Below are 19,647 nucleotides of genomic sequence, written 5' to 3' on the forward strand. Positions count from 1 at the left end.
CAATCCAATTGAGCAGCCAGATAACTATGGCTGCATAAGTGAGTACAGGGGAAAGACTACCTGTGCTAATAAGCTCACCTCAAGTACTGACCTACAGAAATGTAAGCAAACAAAATGGCTGTTATTTTAGCCTTTCAAGTTTTGGGATGTTTTGATATGCAAGCAATAGATAACTGACCTGTTATTTAACATAATCTGTTCAGCCAAAATCTTTTTATATGAAGTTATAAAAACATACAGGAAAAACAAATTCTTATATTTCTTAGAATTAAATTAAAAAGACCCTGGGAAAATTTTAAGACTGCCACCAGTGCATTTATCATAAAGCTCAAACATTACCATTTGGCTGAAACTCATGACTGTTGTTCTTCAAACACTTTGTTATAAAGATTTTTATTATAAGGTGATATAGATCACAGTAAATGAGAGTGACTTTAGTTTTTACTGATACCAGGAGAACAAGTTAATTTAAATTTATGTGCTGACATATTAAAGCATAATGTTATACTGAAAATAATTAAAACAACATAGTTGAGCCTCACATGGAAGACATTAAAACTCAGTAAACACTAGTAAGATCAGATAGTATAAGAACAATATATTAAATTGAGCCTGAAAAGGAATCTTAAAATGAATAAGGAGCTCCCCCCAACAAAAAAATAGTATGTGGTTGAATCAAGTGTATTAGAAATAATAAATAATCAAGTCGAATTCTCTCAGAGTGTACCTAAATAGAGTTGTATTCTAGTTTGCTCCACAGGACTTAAAAATTGATATACTCATTCTATACAAAGTTGTTACTAGGAACACAATAATTTCTGTATTTGCTTAAGGGACTTAAAAAATGTAACATATAACATGTTAGGAAGTGATATGTATCTCCTATTCACTATTTAGCTTTAGTAAGTTTGTCAAGTACTATATAGTCAACAAGCACCAAATTTGGAAGATTTTTAACAGAAGAACACATGCAGTCTAAGTAATGTTAAAATTAATCATCTATAAACAAGGGCAAAAAACCACATATGTATTTAATCCATAAGGACATATGAAAAAATAAGCTCTTCTACATGCTTATATCCCATTAAATCAGCCCAACATGACAGGAAATACACCACCACTTTTATATTCTCAGCAAATATCACACTTTTATGTAATAAGTATTTCATTCATTAAATGAACAAATAAACTACATAAAATGTGAGAATTTATTATGTTAATTAACAAAACAATCAGATATACCTAATTTAGTACCTCTCTATCCACATGGTTGGGCCTAATTTAAACCATTATTACTGACTATTTTCAAAGCCAAGAGAAATCACATCATTATCTTACTTGGAAGACTCTGATGGCTTCCTATCTTCTACCATAATGCTCCCTAAATTTTTAGTGACACTTGGTGTAAGTATATCTGGGAAAAGGGTATAGAGTTATAGTGTACTGAATTTGGCCAACTATTACTCAGAATCCTCTTCCACATTCTCCTCTATGCCTTCCTGTTCTGCAGATACGAAAAAGCTAAAACTTCTATTTCCCAGATTCTTCCATAGCTAAAGTTCCAGATGAGATTAAGTTTCTACTAAATGGATGTGCTTGAGATCTTCAGGCAAAAGACAGGCACAGACCATCTTTCTGTTGCTGTTTCTGCTGACAAGGGCATTCAAGGAAACCTGAATGGCAAGAGGTACTTATGACAGCAGTGGGGACCTGATACAGCATTCCAGAGCATTTTTTTTTTACATGAATTTAAATTCAATTAATTGATTCTATTTACAATAGCACCAAAAACCATAAGATACCTAGGAATTAACCTAACCAAAAAGGTAAAGACTCTAAACTCTACAAACTACAGAATACATATGAAAGAAATGGAATGAGACATAAAGAGATGGAAAAACAGTCCATGCTCATGGACTGGAAGAGTAAACATTGTTAAAATGTCTATGCTGCCCAGAGCAATCTATTTTCAATGCCATCCCTATCCAAATACCATTGGCATTTTTCACAGAGCTGGAATAAACAATCCTAAAATTTGTATGGAACCAGAAAAGACCCTGAATCACCAGCGGAATTTTGAAAAAGAAAACCAAAACTGAGGGCATAATGACGCCTGACTTCAAGCTATATTACAAAGCTGCGATCATCAAGACAACATGCATGGTATTGGCAGAAAAACAGATACATAGATCAATGGAGCAGAACAGAGATCCCAGAAGGGACCCTCAACGCTATGGTCATCTAATCTTCGACAAAGCAGGAAAAAGTACACAATGGGGAAAAAAAAATCTTTTCAGTAAATGGTGCTGGGAAAATTGGACAGCCACATGCAAAAGAATGAAACTGGACCATTCTCTTATACAACACACAAAGATAAACTCAAAGTGGATGAAAGACCTTCATGTGAGAAAGGAATCCATCAAAATTCTAGAGGAGAACATAGGCAGTCACCTCTTCAACATTGGCCACAGCAACTTCATTCAAGATATGCCTCCAAAGGCAAGGGAAACAAAAGCAAAAATGAACTTCTGGGACTTCAACAAAATAAAAAGCTTCTGCCTGCACAGCAAAGGAAACAATAAATGAAACTAAAAGGCAACCCACAGAATGGGAGAAGATATTTGCAAATGACACTACAGGTAAAGGGCTGGTATCCAAGATCTATAAAGAACTTCTCAAACACCCAAAAAACAAATAATCCAGTCAAGAAATGGGCAGAAGACATGAACAGACACTTCTCCAAAGACATACAAATGACTAACACAGACACATGAAAAAATGTTCAACTTCACTAGTAGTCAGGGAAATACAAATCAAAACCACAATGAGATACCACCTTATACCCATTAAAATGGCAAAAATTAACAATGCAAGAAACAACAAATGTTGGTGAGTATGTGAAGAAAAGGAATGAACCCTCTTACACTGTTGGTGGGAATGCAGACTGATACAGCCACTCTGGAAAACAGTATGGAGGTTTCTCAAGGTGTTAAAAATAGAGCTACTCTATGACCCAGCATTTGCACTACTAGGCATTTACACTAAAGATACAGATGTAGTGAAAAGAAGGTAGTGAAAAGAAGGGGCACATCACCCCAGTGTTTATAGCAGCAATGTCCACAACAGCTGAACCGTGGAAGGAGCAGAGATGAATGAATAAAGAAAATGCCGTTCATATATACAATGGAATATTACTCAGCCATCAGAAAAAGATGAATACCTACCATTTGCATCGACATGGATGGAACTGGAGGGGATTATGCTAAGTGAAATAAAGCAAGCAGAGAAACACAATTATCATATGGTTTCATTCATATGTGGAACATAAGGAATAGCATAGAGGGCCATAGGGGAAGGGAGGAAAATCTGAGGGAGAAGAAATCAGAGAGGGAGAAAAACCATGAGAGGGACTGGACTCTGGGAAACAAACTAAGGTTACAGAAGGGAAGGGGTGGGGAAGATGGGGTATCCAGGTGATGGGTATTAAGGAGGGTATGTGTGGTGATGAGCACTGGGTATTACATGCAACTAATGAATTGTTGAACACTACATCAAAAACTAATGATGTACTATATGTTGGCTAACTGAACATTTAAAAAAACAAAACAAAACAGAAGAGCATTCAGAGCTGTATTCCTGAAATTCAAGTACCAAGAGGTAGTTGTATGGCAGTAATTGTAATTCCTGAAACTCAATAGTTCTAGCACCCTTCTCGGTATTTTGTAAACAGCTACATTCCTAAACTGAATCCCCTTATACTTAATACCTACAGTGGTTTCTACTCCTGCACTGAATCCTTATTCACATACCAGGAAATGCACCAATCTGTAGCTTATCTATATGATGGTCTAAATGACCAAAAAATACCCACTTATAATGTATCTTGTTCAGACAATGTTATTCATTTAAAGATTTAAAGTTGGAAAAAGGTTGAGAATTATAATTATATAAAAGGCCTTCCATGAAGCAGACCTTTTCTACATTTCTAAAATTATCCTCTCTGGGACTACTAGCCATGTTTTACTAGATATAGTGCCCTAAACATGTGAGATTTCTTCATGGTTATGCATCTGAACATTAATAGAAAGTCCCTTTGCCCTTTGTTAATATAGGAAATTTCCACCAATCCTACAGATCTGTTCACATGGGCTCCTTTGTAATGCTTTACCTAAAATTTTAAAAACGTGGTGATACATCCTTTTGCTGGTTAGTCTTCCAAATTTCACATGAAAATTTCACTACATATTATATCACACTTTCCACTGCATTATAATTTGGCATTTCACCTCCCTTAGTCAGTTATAACTTCCATGTCTCTCCAGAATTTACCACAGAATTTGCATGCACCAGAATCTCAATCAATGTTTACCAAGTGAATGCACAAGATGATTTTAAGAAGGTATTAGATATTTTTCTCAAATTAACTGTACCTTCCTACTCTCCTGTTATTAGAAGAAAACTTAAGTTTGCAATAATGAACATGGAAATGTATTAAAAATAACAGCAGAGTCAGCTGAAAGCAATTTATAAATCTGTTCAAAGGATTTCCTTTCTATTTACAGTCTCATATCTTTTCTGATAAACTGTCATAGCTACTTTAAAAAAACTTCATCATATCTATAACCCAGCAGTACAATGTAATAAATATTTTGAAAAATAAGCTTCAGAAATTCTTGAAGTTCATTTTACATTTGTATTATTCATTACATCTCGGTTTTTATAAAACATTAAAGAACATTTGAAAATATGTCCAAATAAATCATGCTAACCTTTCTTGTTAAATCAGACCTTAATATCAATGACTATTTTTAAAAAAACTGAATATCAGTAAATAAAACAGTGAATAACAAATATGGAAATGTATATATCATCTATACCAAAATAACATCTGAAAAAACTGTCCCTGTTATGTGATGAATTTAAGTTCTGTTTTTAATCATCTTACCTTGAGAAATAAAAATGCCAGAGTATTTTATATAACATATGTTATGATAAACAAATTTGCTGGTATTCATCAGCAACTGTTAACTATACCTTTCTTTGCATTTTTGTATTAGATTGACCTTTATTGTACAGACAGGTATACTCTAAATATCTTCCAATCTATGGTGTATTTTTAATTATTAAAGCTTCTCTCTTTCCTTAAATATATATGTGTGTGTGTGTGTGTGTGTGTATACATCTATCACAATATATATAGCAAGATATATATACAGAAATAGGACATTATTTGTACATTCATACAAACTATCTAAAATGATTTTTTTAAGGATTTCATTATTAAGTAACCTGTACACCCAAAATGGGGCTCAGACCCAAAACATGCTCCATGGACTGAGCCAGCCAGGAACCTCTTGAAAGATTTTTTTATTAATTTTTTAATTATGTGTGCCTCTCCTCCAAATTGTATTCTAAGTCATATTAATAACCTGGATAACATATCCTTTCATATTTTTTCCTTAATGTTCATAAAATACACATATAAACCATGAAGAACTGGGGGGGGGAGTTACCATTTTTTAAAAGTACAATGCAAATTACTCTGAATTTTGTATTCTTTTTGTAGATGTGGTTTGTCTTTTAACTTTAGGGTAAGTGTGTTATACAGAACTGTTAATCCTTTCCAATACAGTTGGTGCTTTTCTGTGCATGTTATTTAAGGACACCCTGTCCAGATCTTAAAAATACTCCCTGTATAACATTCTCCCAAGTTTTAATTTTTCTGTGGTCATTTTACATTAAAATCTTTAACTGATTTACAATTTATTTTAGTTTAAATAAATATCCCATTTAGATAAGAGTCATCACAGCATTTTTTTATTTACTGCATTTTTTTTGTTTGTTTGCAATACCACCTCTGTAATATGAAAAGTGTGTGTGTGTTTCTCTTCATATATATGTTTGAGGAGTTTGCTCACTGTGTTCTGATCCAAGATCTATAAAGAACTCCTCAAACTCAACACACACAAAACAGATAATCACATCAAAAAATGGGCAGAAGACATGAACAGGCACTTCTCCAAAGAAGACATACAAATGGATAACAAACACATAGAAAAAGGTTCATCATCATTAGCCATCAGGGAGATTCAAATCAAAACCACATTGATATATGACCTTACACCAGTTAGAATAGACAAAATTAACAACACAGTAAGCAAGTGTTGGAGAAGATGTGGAGAATGGGGAACCCTCTTACACTGTTGGTGCGAATGCAAGTTGGTGCAGCCACTTTGGGAAACAGAGTGAAGACTCCTTAAAAAATTAAAAGTAGAGCTATCCTATGACCCTGCAATTGCACTACTGGGTATTTACCCCAAAGATACAGATGTAGTGAAAAGAAGGGCCATATGTACCCCAATGTTCATAGCAGCAATGACCAAGTTGCCAAACTGTGGAAAGAACCAAGATGCCCTTCAATGGACGAATGGATAAAGAAGATATGGTCCATATATACAATGAAGTATTATGCCTCCATCAGAAAAGAAGAATACCCAACTTTTTTTTATCAACATATCAACATGGTAGGGACTAGAAGAGATTATGCTGAGTGAAATAAGTCAAACAGAGAAAGTCAATTATCATATGGTTTCACTTACTTGTGGAGCATAAGGAATAACATGGAGGACACTGGGAGATGGGGAGGAAAAATGAGTTGGGGGAAATTGGAGGAGAGACAAACCATGAGAAACTGTGGAGTCTGAGAAACAGTTTTGGAAGGGCGGGGAGTGTGGGCTTGAGGGTGGCTGGTGGTGGATATTAAGGAGGTCACGTATTGCATGGAGCACTGAGTGTGGTGCATCAACAGTGAATTTTGGAACACTGAAAAAAAAATAATAAAAGTTCTATTCTAACCTCAAAAAGGAATGTAGATATCCTGGGACACCTGGGTGGCTTAGTTGTGTCCGCCTTTAGCTCAGGTCATGATTTGGGGGTCCAGGAATGGAGCTCAATATCAGGCTCCCTGCTCAGCAGGGAGTCGGCTTCTCCCTCTCCCTCTGCCCCTTGCCCCTGCCATAACCCACTTGTGTTCTCTCTTTCTGTTGAATGCATGCACACACACCCAAATAAATAAAATCTTTAAAAAAATAATAATAAATTTCCCTGTTTTTAAAAAAAAAGTAGAAGTCTTAAAAATATATTAAGAATCATACTTAACAATGAAAGAACTGTCAATATTATTCTAAAATTTTCACAAGCACACAAGAATCTTTAATATTAGGACATCTATTAATGCCACAGTTCAACAGGGAAAAAAAGAGGTAAGAAATCACAGAATAATTTTTAAAAGATGCTAAAAAGGTATTCAATTAAAATCTAACTTCCATAATTGACAACCAAATCTGAGAGAAAAAAAAAAAAATTCTATCTCAAACCAACATCCTATATTATGCTTAACAGTAAAATCTTAGAAGCAATATTATTAAAATTATTACTAAGAAAAAGATACTTGCTATGGAAAATATCATTAACACTTCTATAAGTTTTTGCTAATACAGTAAAGCAAGAAAAGGAAAATAAAAACTTCATCTTCAAAATCACTGCCAAATTATTATATATAGAATTCTGCTGTAGCTCCTAGACATGCTGGTTCAGTAAAAAGAAATCTATTACTCAAATTTCTTTTTTCTTCCATCTCACTCTTTTTACAAAAATAAAAAAATAAAAACTTTAAAAGCCTTGCTATGGGCCAAAGACCTAGTAGCACTCCAAGGATAATCAAATAACCTAGCTAGTTTGGGATCTATTAGTGGGAGCAATAAAGATTATATATAGAATTAGTCTGGAGCAAATATTCTCATTTTTTTCTGTTTGAGGACTCTCCTTCTTAGCCTATCTCCCAGGTAACCCACACAGTCTGTGAAGTATCATGCCTTCTAGATTAAGAAGAGATTCCCCATTTTCTGCAAAGGCAATGGGGTAACAATCAATCTATAATTTTTTTGAGCATTTACTAAATCTTAGGCATTGTGACTGGTAATGGAAATAAAAATATATATATATAAAATTTATATATTTTTATATATAGAATATTATATATATGTACATATATATATGTACATATATATACACACACACACACACACACACGGTTTATGTTCTAATCTCTAAAATAATCACAGAACCAAGACAATTACAGTAAGAACAGTATGTGCTATTGTGCTATTTTAGGGAAAGACCATGATACTATGGTGTAATACAAAAGAGGCACAGAACCCAGACTAAGGAACTTACAGAAAAAACTAAATGAAATGACAAACACAAGTTAACCATGAACAAGAATAGTAAGTGTGTTCGAAGCAGGGAGATCAGCTCACACAAACAGGGAGGAGAGAAGATCATTCTTTAAAAAGGAAAAAAAAAAAAAGGTAAAGTCAAGGTGACTAGATTACAATGCATAAAAAGATGGAGAAGCATAGTGAAATGAATTATGGTAATAAGTAGAGTCATAGACCTTATAAGACCTTTAAGGGAATGCTAAGTATTTAAGAGTATCAACTTCATTTTGAAGGCAGTGAAATACAGTGGACAGTTGTTTACCTACCTAACATCCATTCCACAGTCCACTTCTTTCTCACATTATTCAGATGTTCATTAGAGCTCATACCTTCCTCAAGATACCCATACACTTTAGGAGACACTTAAACCAAACTGAGTTCCAGAGGTGAGCCAAACCAACCAGGGTAAATCCATGCATTTGCTGCCATTTTAAGTCAGGTAATCCAAACCTAAAACCAATTAATATATATTCTATGTGTGAAGGTCAAATGATTTGGGATCTCAATTACATCTGCAAAACCCCTTCACATCAGCACCTTGATTAGAACTGATTGAATAATTAGAAGGTGTGTGTATACCAGGGGGCAACACCTTGGGGACTATCTTAGGATCCTGCCTCTAATAGTCTGCCCATAAGTCTCTGAAGAGTCACATCCCTCCCAAATGCAAAATAGATTCACCTGACCCCAACATCTCTAAAGTCTGAACCAATTACAATACCAAGTGCAAGATCTCATTAAAATATCATCAACTCAAACATCCCAAATTTCATCTAAATTTGTTGTAGATGAGTCTTGACTGTAACCCATTAAGCATAGTTCTTGGGCATAATTGCACTCCATCTGTGGATCTAGGAAACTAAAGAGACAGTTTGCCTCCAAGACTCCCAGCATTCAATGGTAGGACAAACAGAGGGTAACAATTATAGAAACTCCTGTTCAAAATGGGGAAAAGTGGAAGGTAAAAAGGAGTCACTGGTCCTTAACAGTTTTGAAATCTAGGGCAAATGTTGAATTTTTCTTAATTAGGTTTCCAAGTCTGGAAATAATCCTCTGTAGCTCTTAGCTCCACCCTCTGCCTTTTTCATCCAAGAAAGCACTTGCCTGGAGCCTTTATCACCTGCTACTGGCAGCAGCCTCCTTTCTTTTCGTATTGTCTTTCAGGCCACACTGGCAATATTCTGCTACATAATTTTTGCAAACTGTGCATCTTAAAGCATTCTAAAGGTTCTTTGTTTTGATTGAAAAGATCTGTGAAGGGATGCCTGGGTGGCTCAGTGGGTTAAGCCTCTGTCTTCGGTGGATCAAGCCCCACATTGGGCTCTCTGCTCGGTGGGGAACCTGCTTCCCCCTCTCTCTCTGCCTGCTTGTGATCTCTCTAACAAATAAATAAATAAAATCTTTTAAAAAAAAAATCTTTGAAGCATACCCACAATCTGTTAAGAGTCCTTTGTATAACTGAATACTTTGACCCTTGTCTTCAGGAGATTTTTAGTAAAAAGCTGTTCAACCACACCTTCAAGGTTTTCTCTAAGCCACACTGAGAAACAATCTTTTTACCAGCTGGACCAGTGTAGGCATTTCCTAAATCATCAAGTCCTGGTTCCCTTAATAATTCTTCCCTCAAATTCTTTCTTTCCTCTTGCATTTTTTTTCTCTTGCATTTTATTATAAAGCAGCAAGAAAAAAATCAGGTGGCTCCTTCATCTCTTTCTTTGGTAATCTCCTCAACTAAATATCTAAATTAATCACATACACATTATGCAAGAGATAATTTCGTTATGCTTCCCACCATTATATAACAAGGACCCACTTCATTTCCAAAAACAAGTTCCCCACTTCTAAGTTCTCAATGGCAGCAGTCTCCAAATCTAGAGCTCCACAGCTTACCCAAAAAAATTTAGACATATCTATCACATTCCTCAAATTTTTCAACATCTATTCACTGACCAGTTCCAAAGCAACTTCCATATTTTCAGATATTTGATATGGTAGCATCTCACTTCTAGGTACCAAAATCTGTATTAGGGTTTTGTTTTTTTTTTTTTTTTTTTTGTATTTGTTTATTTATGTTTTAACAAATTACCACCCAAAAAACTAAAACGAAAACCAAAAACATTTATTCTTTGTTTCTATAGGTCAGAAGTCCAGGCACTGTATGACTCAGAGCCTCTATTCAGTCTCACAAGGCTGAAATACAAAAATTAGCCAGGATGCATTCCTGTGTCCCTTTCTGGAGGTTCTGGGAAGAATCAGCTCTGAAGCTTTTCCATGTCGCTAGTAGAAATCAGTCCCATGCGGTTGTAGGACCCAATATCCCTTGTACTGAATATCCCTCTCAGGCTCTGAACCTCTGCCAGGAAGAGTCTATTGTCACTTGCTTCAATTAAGTTTACTGAGAATAATCACCCTATCCTAAGGTCAATTAATTGGGACCTCAATTACATCTACAAAATGCCTTCACCTAGATTAGTATTTGTGTGATGGTGTGCAGACACAGGGAGCAGAAATCTTGGGGTGCATCTTAAAATTCTGCCTACCATACATGTATGTTCAGGAACGGAACTGTTGGGTCATGGATTATGTGAATACCACAAAAAATTTTCTAAATTGACTAACAATACTCCCACTAGCAGACTAGGGGAAGTTCCAACTGTGTCACATCCAAGACAGTATTTTAGCCATTCTGATAGATGTGTAGTGATATCTAGTTGTAGTATCAGTTTGCATTTTCCTCATGACTGATGTCTGTCTTCCTTTAAAAGAAGTCAGTATATTAAAAAAAAATTGAAGGATTGGATTAGTTATTCTATTATGGGTTTTTAACTTAACCTTCTAAAATGACATTGGCCCATATTGTGTAATAGTTATTTAATGTCTGGGCCTCTGATGTAAGCTATTCAAGTATTTTATTCATCTTTGTTATCCTAAATACCTAGCATAATCCCTGGCACATAGAAAGCACCTAATGTTTGGTGAACTGAATGTAATTTACCTTCTAAAAAAAATTTTTTTTTTCATTTCTAGATTTAAAGAACTGCTCCCACTCTATATTCCTCCTAGGTCAATCAATAATGTTATAGAAGCCAACCTTTTTTTAGCTGTCTAAGACACAATTTGTCTGAGCCACTATTACATTATATAGTTGGATGAATAATATATGCCCTAACTCTACCTACCATTAATATACCATACTGAATAAACTCTATTCATTCATTATTCTGAATTCATTATTTTTCACATGCTTTAGGTCATTGTGCCTATTAGGAGAGATCAATTATTCTTATATTCACCTTTGATTATGTATCCCTCTCCTTCCATATAACCTTTTTTTTTTAAGATTTTATTTACTTATTTGACAGAGAAAGACTGCCAAAGAAGGAACACAAGCAGGATAGTAGGAGAGGGAGAAGCAGGCTCCCTGCTCAGCAGGGAGCCCAATGTGGGCTCCAGACCCCAGAATTCTGGGATCATGACCTGAGCCAAAGGCAGACAGACGCTTAATGACTGAGCCACCCAGGTGCCCCAATATTTTTATACCTGAATACATTATAAGGACCTTGTGAAGCCTGATCAGTCTCTTTGGATATCTCTCCCAATTTCCTTGTCAGAATTTCTTTGTTATTATAGATAATTTTATTCTAGGAAAGATCCAAACACTTCTAGGAAGTTATCCAAACACTTCCTAACCATCTTTCCTTTTACAGTCTCAAGGTCATCAAATTACAATCATCTTCCCTCTGAACACTGGCGGTTTTCTTCTTTCTTTTTAAATTTTGTCTCAGGACTTGCTTCCCTAAAAACTAGCAAGGTGACTCATCACATCCACAGAATTCCAAAATAACTCTCTTCATGGATTAGAATTAGATGCAAAATAGTATATCCCTCTGTCAGGCTGCCTAACAGCCTGTGTTCCATTCCATTTCTGTGTTCTAGTCCTGAATTTCCTAACACGAAATCACCCTCATTTCTAATGCTTGTACACTTTCATTAAGCTGCTTTTAAAGAAAAATATTTTGCCGATATGATGTAATTACCACAAAAACTGTAATACTAGGTCTCTAAGTTGTTCCAATATTATGATTAATTTTTTTTCTTGTTAAATATGTGCAGTGAATTAATTCAAAATCTTTGGAAGACCTGTATAGACTTTTTGGGGCTGGTATCTAGCCAAATATTCTTTTAAAGCTATGCCCGGTTCATGTGCATACCAAACAAATTATAAACCTCATAAGTATGCAAAGCACAATATTTAGGTAATAGTTTAATAAGATTATAGTGGTACAAATTCGTTTTTATTTCTACAATAATTTACTTTTGCTACTAAGAAAATCGGACGTGCGGCGCCTGGGTAGCTCGGATGGTTAAGCCTCAAACTCTAGGTTTTGGCTCAGGTCCTAATTTCAGAGTCATAAGAACAAGCCCCACAGCATCCAGCTCTGCGCTCAGTGGTTGATGTCGGAGGGGTCTACTTCTCTCCTCCTCCCTCTCCCTCTCCCCCCAACCCATTCCTGCACACTGGCACGTTCTCTCTATATTAAAAAATTAAAAAAAAAAAAAAAATCTGATGCTACAGTAGCAGTCACTCCCTGTACAAGCACCAAATTTTCTACTACAGTCATGGTATCTAAACACATCATTCCATTTGTCAAATAGTTTTTTTCTTAAGGACTTTGGACATTGATAATTGTTAGGAGGAACTTTCTGCTTATTAATATATTCCATATGATATTATATTCTCCTAACCATTAGTTTAGAATGCATGCACGCTTACTTTATTCTCTAAACCAATATCATCAAATGAACATCAAATGAACAGATATAAATGTGTTAGAATAAAATAAAAATATCTTAAAAGACATGTACTAATTTCAATATTAAAGACTCAGCTACTCAGTGTCTAACATATTTATATAGAAAAACTCTACTCTTTGAAATTTCACTTAGAGAAACTTTTCTTGACCCCAGAGACTAAATAACATTTATGTGAAAGTATATTATGAACAACAAAGAATTACACAATTAGAGATATATTAGACAATAATAGGTTCTAAAAAGGAAAGCCCAGATATACAATTTAGTCCTTACTCTTAAAATGCTCCATATATTTTTATTTAAGAACTGTTATGCAAAAACTTAACATGGCTGAGAATCCTGGTCATGGTAACAATGGTGATGAAAAAAAGACTAGCAGATAGTTGTAATTGCTTACAAAGCCATCAATTCCTCCCAGTTAAACTTTCTTTAAAGAAAAAGAAAAAAAAAAAACCCACAAAGCTAAATGGAACATACTCTGATTAAGAAAATAAAACAAACAATAAAAACCTGCCATACAGAATTTTACTTGTCAAATTCTCATTTTCCACCAAAGCCAAAAAACCTGTCCTTCGTGTATAAAGCCATGAAGAGCCAATATCATTGCTTCTAATGATTTTCCAATGTCAATTAGTTGTTTCTATAAAGACTGCCTAAGTAAAATCTCTGGTATAGCTAATGCAGATACCTCAAATTACAAATTATTACTTTTAGTAAATCCAATAGTTTTATTTTTTTTTAAGATTTTCTTTTTTTCTTTTTTATTCTTTCTAAGATTTCTTATTTCTTTTTTTGATAGAGAGAGACACAGAGAGAGAAGTAACACAAGCAGGTGAAGTGGGAGAGGGAGAAGCAGGCTTCCTGCCAAACAGGGAGCCCAATGCGGGGTCAATCCCAGAACTCTGGGATCATGACCTGAGCCAAAGGCTCATGACTGAGATACACAGGCACCCTAAAGATTTTATTTATTTATTTGACAGAGAGACACAGTGAGAGAGGGAACACAAGCAAGGGGAGTAGGAGAGGAAGAAGAAGGCTTCCAATGGAGCAGGGAGCCAGATATGGGACTCAATCCCAGGAACTGGGATCATGAGCTGAGCTGAAGGCAGATGTTTAATGACTGAGCCACCCAGCCACCCCCCCAATACCTTTAAAAAACAAAAACTATACAGGTGATTTCTAAGGAACTATTTTAAGTGCTTTTTATGTATTATTTATTTTATACATATTAACTTTATAACATGAACCTTAGGGTTTTCATGAGATAATTATTATCCATTTTACAGATAACAAAAGTGATATAGTTAGTAGGTGATGGCGCTATGCATTAAGATTCAACATAGGCAATTAGGTCCAGAGCCTGAACGCTTAACCACTATGGTAGTATAGTACGTTGCTTTTCAATATAGAGAAAACTGTATCTCAAGCTAAATAATCAATTATAGTAAGAACTAAACTTGACAATTATACAACCTGGCTGCTAACCAATGAGGAAATTTATAAGTTTATGTTATCCCCCAACTCAAATTAATTCTATGGAAATTGTGATACAGATTTATTTAGTATGAAGAAATGTCATATTATTGGGCATCTGGGAAGCTAAGCTTACCTAAACTTTGACCAAGACCCTAAGGGTAAGGTCCAAGTCTGTCTTCTTTACAAATGCATGCTCAGCAGCTAGCATTAAGCTAGAACAAAGTAAGTGTTCTATAATCACCTATAGAATAAATGGGGATAAGAGGAAGCTGTTTCAACATAAAGAAATGATAAAGATTACATATATCACAGAGGAACATTTCCCACAAATTACAAAACCAAACACACAAAACAGTGAAGTAACATGCCCAATTTCATATAGTTAAATCAAGATATGAGACTTCCAATTTCCATGTTTTTTTCCTTAAATACCATAAAGGTGAAATTCTACCAAAATATCCATTATTATATAGTACCGAACTATACTCTTATAAATAGTTGGAATAGAAAATTTTCATATTCTATGTATTTTAGCACAATTTTTAAGTCAAAACTAGAAAAAAAATCCACATTATGAAAAAATACAACTTAAATCACTACATATAGTTTCTATTTATATATTTCTACACTACTAAGAAAATTTACTTATAAAAATAAGACAATATTATGATTAAAATTAAGTTTAATTATTTAACAATTGTTCAAAATGTAATGAAATAGCTACTTATAAATTTTTGTATTTTTCCTACCTTTCCTAGTTTCAGAAGTAAAAATCCAAATAGCATAAAAATGAAATGGAGTAATAGCTACCCCCTGACCCGACATTTACCCTAAAGAAAAAGAAGAGCCCTATGTACCCCAATGTTCATAGCAGCAATGTCTACAATAGCTGAACTGTGAAAAGAGCCGAGATGCCCTTCAACAGATGAATGGATATAGAACATGTGATCCACTGGGTGCCTGGGTGGCTCAATGGGTTAAGCCTCTGCTTTCGGCTCAGGTCATGATCCCAGAGTCCTGGGATTGAAGCCCGCATCAGGCTCTCTGATTGGCAGGGAGCCTGCTTCCCCTTCTCTCTCTATCTGCCTGCCTCTCTGCCTACTTGTGACCTCTCTCTCTCTGTCATATAAAAAAATAAAATCTTTAAAAAAAAAAAAAAGAAGATGTGGTCCATATATACAATAGAATATTATGCCTCCATCAGAAAGGATGAATACCCAACTTTTGTATCAACATGGGTGGGACTGGAGGAGATTATGCTGAGTGAAGTAAATCAAGCAGAGAAAGTCAATTATCATAAGTTTCATTTACTTGTGGAACATAAGAAGTAACATGGAAGACATTAGGAAAAGGAAAGGGAAAGTGAATTGGGGGAAATTAAAAGGGGAGACAAACTACGAAAGACTGTGGACTCCCAGAAACAAACTGGGGGTTTTAGAGATGAGGAAGGAGGATGGGTGAGCCCAGTGGTGGGTATTAAGGAGGGCACATATTGCATGGAGCATTGGGTATTGTACATAAACAATGAATCTTGGAATACTCGATCAAAACTAATGATGTATTTTATGGTGACAACATAACAATTTAAAAAAAAAAATGTCTGAACTGCTATGTTCTCAGCAGACTTTTTAGCCTGCCTATTTTGGAGGGCCACTGTGGGCAAAAACCCAGACTTACAAACTGATCTATTTCTATCACCTGTACAGATTAACATGTATCACAGGAGGAATGGTCTGATCCTTGGATATGCTTTGGGCAGTCTGATGTCTTACTTTCACAGAAGATAGGGCCTAAAGACACTGACCCCACTACATTTAGATGCTACACAGACCCAGATTTCTTAACTTTGGCACATATACATATATACTCACATCTGTTCATGCTTTGAGTACATATATACACACATATATGTAAATGTTCATATATATATATAAATAGAGATTCCATAAGCAATAGGGCAGGGGCTATATTTCTTGCTCATATTTCATGCCAAAGTAAGTTCCGAATGAATTACAGATAAAGCATAAAAAATGCAAATTTAAGAGCACTGTAAGAAAATATGGGAGAATGTTTAATAAAACTAGGGTGAAAAAGGTCTTTCCAATATACAATGGACTATTACTCAGACATAAAAAAGAATAAAATCTTGCCAGTTGCAACAACATGGATGGATCTAGAAAGTACAATATTAAGAGAAATATGTCAGAGAAAGATAAATGCCATAAGATTTCACTTATATGTCAAATTAAAAAAAAAAAAAAAGGAAAAGTGAAAAAAAGACCAAAAAAACCCACTCTTAACTATAGAGAACAAACTCCTGGTTATCAGAGGGGAGTAGATGGAAGAATGAGTAAAAAAACAGGTGAAGAGGATTAAAAGTACACTTATCACAACGAACACTTATTAATACACAGAATTGCTGAACGACTATATTGTACACCTAAAACTAATGCAACACTCTATGTTAATTATACTGAATTAAAAAAGAAAAAAAGGTCTTTCAATCAAAACACAAAACTCACAATTCATGTAAGAGATTTCTGTGACCAACTTTTCTACTTCTACAAATTCATCTCAGAGAAATACTTGTATAAATGAAGACATATATGTACCATACTATCTTTCACAATAGAACAAAATTAACAGCGGACCAAAAGTGATATAAATATCCATTGACGAAGACTAAATTATGGTACTTCTATGTAATAGAATATCATGTGTTTATGAAAATAACTATGGAAAACTGGCTTGTGCCAATATGAAACAATCTATCAAATATATTGTTGCGTGAACACAAATTATAGGAAAAATATGTAATGGCTTCCCTTTTATGCAAAAAAAGGAGTGCTACCTAGAAATATTTCTGACTATATGCACAAAGTATTACGTGGTTGTCTCTGGAGAGGAAAATGGGTCTGGAAAGGAAGGAATCTTGCTTTTTATTATATATCCTTTGAAGTTCTTGAATTATTTTTCAGATTGTACATAAAGCCTTTCACAAAAAAATAAGTAAGAATAAAATTCAAAGAAAGTATTTCAAAATGGAATAGCAAATACCTTGTACATAGGATAACAGAGAATTCTTACCTTTCTCTGCAAAATTTAAGTGAATGTAGTATGGCAGGTCTCTTTTGACGTAAATTCCATAAATGTAAGGTGTCATCAGCCAAGGCACTCACAAGAGCTCCCTTAAAAATAAAGTATAATATATTTTACATAGAATACATCTTAAAAACATTAAAGCTACTAAAGAGCTGCCAAAAAAAAAAAAAAACCTTCCCAAATTTCAAAACTTTCAGCCAATAGATTGTTTTGAGAAACATCTGTCTCACTCAAATTCTAAACAGCAGATGTAATACAGTGTGTTATATGTATATGTTAAAAATGTTGAGGGAAATTGGAGGGGGAGAGACTATGAGAGACTATGGACTCTGAAAATCAGTCTGAGGGTTTTGAAGGGGCAGGGGAGCAAGAAGTTCGGTCAGCCTGGTGGTGGGTATTATGGAGGACATATATTGCATGGAACACTGGGTGTGGTGCATAAACAATGAATTCTAGTACACTGAAAAGTAATTTAAAAAATAAAAAAATTTTAAAAATGTTTTCACTTCTTCAATTTAAAGTACAATCTAGTATCTTACAAACTACAAATATACTAGGATCCAGCTGGATATTACAGTTGATAGCTATGTAAAATTAGAGATCAGACTATAAGTTACTTGGTCAGTATTGTACATCTTCTTGACCAAAAAAAAAAAGAAGTAACTTTCCCATTTTATCGGGCTTAAGAAAAATTCTTCATAATGTACTACACCTAGGTCATAATACTTCTACTAGAATGATACAGAAAATAAAGGTAGCATTCAGCACACTACAACTTCAATATCCAAAGGATTGAACAATCAACGAATTTAGAAAATTAAAACATCTGATACTACTAAATACTATTCAGTATGGAGAAGAATCTCTGGCCCTATATGAAAATCACACAGGAGGCTCAATCTTACTCCTGACCTCACAAACCAGAATTTTCAGAGCAAGGACCTACATAGGTATATTTGTAAAAATCTTCAGAGGTGACCAGAATTAAGAATCTCTAGACTAAAGTTGATTTATTAAGACATGTATGTGTATTTCCTCAAAGAAGTCACATTCTTTTCATTTATACTGAGAAAATAAAATAAAATAAAATAAAATAATGCAACATGAAAAATTTATGTTAATTTCAAAAAAGGATTTGCTGTTCTACTCATTTGGGTTATTATGAGAAATTTTAAAATCTCCTTCCTTTAAACTAAGTTTCTCATTTATCAAAGAGGATTAAAATAGCTCTGAAAATTTACATTAAATGATCTCTCCAAGTCCTTTCCACTCTCAAAATTCTATGAGGGTTACTCTATGGCGTTATTCCTACTGCTACAAAATGACTATCAGCAGAAATAAAGTCCATATGCTTTCACCAGAAAATAACCTCTTATCGATATCATTTTGAAGCAGAGAAACTTAAAGATTCAGACTATCAAAGATTTGTACTCTTCACTCTTATTTCCACCACAGACAACTTTCTCAAGTTATGCATGCCATCTTGAAATCTCAAGGAAGAAGAGATGTAGAGCCAAAATGGCAATAACAGTTGACCACCTCCTATGGTGGCTCCTTTACCTACAAGTGGTCCACTAAATGTAAAAGCAAATAGCTATTCCCAATTGTCGGATTTCTGTAGCATCCCCAATATTTCTATTTTGCTAAGCATTTTTTAAAACAGCAACATCATTTTAAAGTACTCAAAATGTAACATTCAAACATGTAAAATAAAAATAGTCATATCCAAGAACTCAATGTTGAATCTTATTGAAAAGAAACCTCCGTGAATGACAACATAAATTACTTAAGATTTCTAAAACTTGTACAGGTAATCAATTTGCAATGTTATTTACACTAGTTCATGTACAGCTTTAAGAAATAATCTTAACACAAGTATAAAGATGGAGAATAGGTTAGTGGATGCCAGGGATTAGGGACTGGGGGGGGCAGTTACAAAGTGGGAACCTTAAGGAATTTCTTTATGATGATAAAT

General features: G+C 34.5%; 1 protein-coding gene across 5 annotated transcripts in view; it reads right to left on the minus strand.

The window, feature by feature from the left end:
• STXBP5 (syntaxin binding protein 5) overlaps positions 1-19,647 on the minus strand; it is a 178,254-nt gene that overhangs the window by 133,802 nt on the left and 24,805 nt on the right. For all 5 annotated transcript variants that reach the window (XM_059177310.1, XM_059177307.1, XM_059177309.1 and 2 more), the window contains exon 4: positions 17,658-17,758. In XM_059177310.1, the coding sequence (XP_059033293.1) occupies positions 17,658-17,758 (101 nt within the window). The remainder of the gene's footprint in view (positions 1-17,657; positions 17,759-19,647) is intronic.

This window comes from Mustela lutreola, chromosome 6, assembly GCF_030435805.1.
Source record: "Mustela lutreola isolate mMusLut2 chromosome 6, mMusLut2.pri, whole genome shotgun sequence".
NCBI lineage: Eukaryota > Metazoa > Chordata > Mammalia > Carnivora > Mustelidae > Mustela > Mustela lutreola.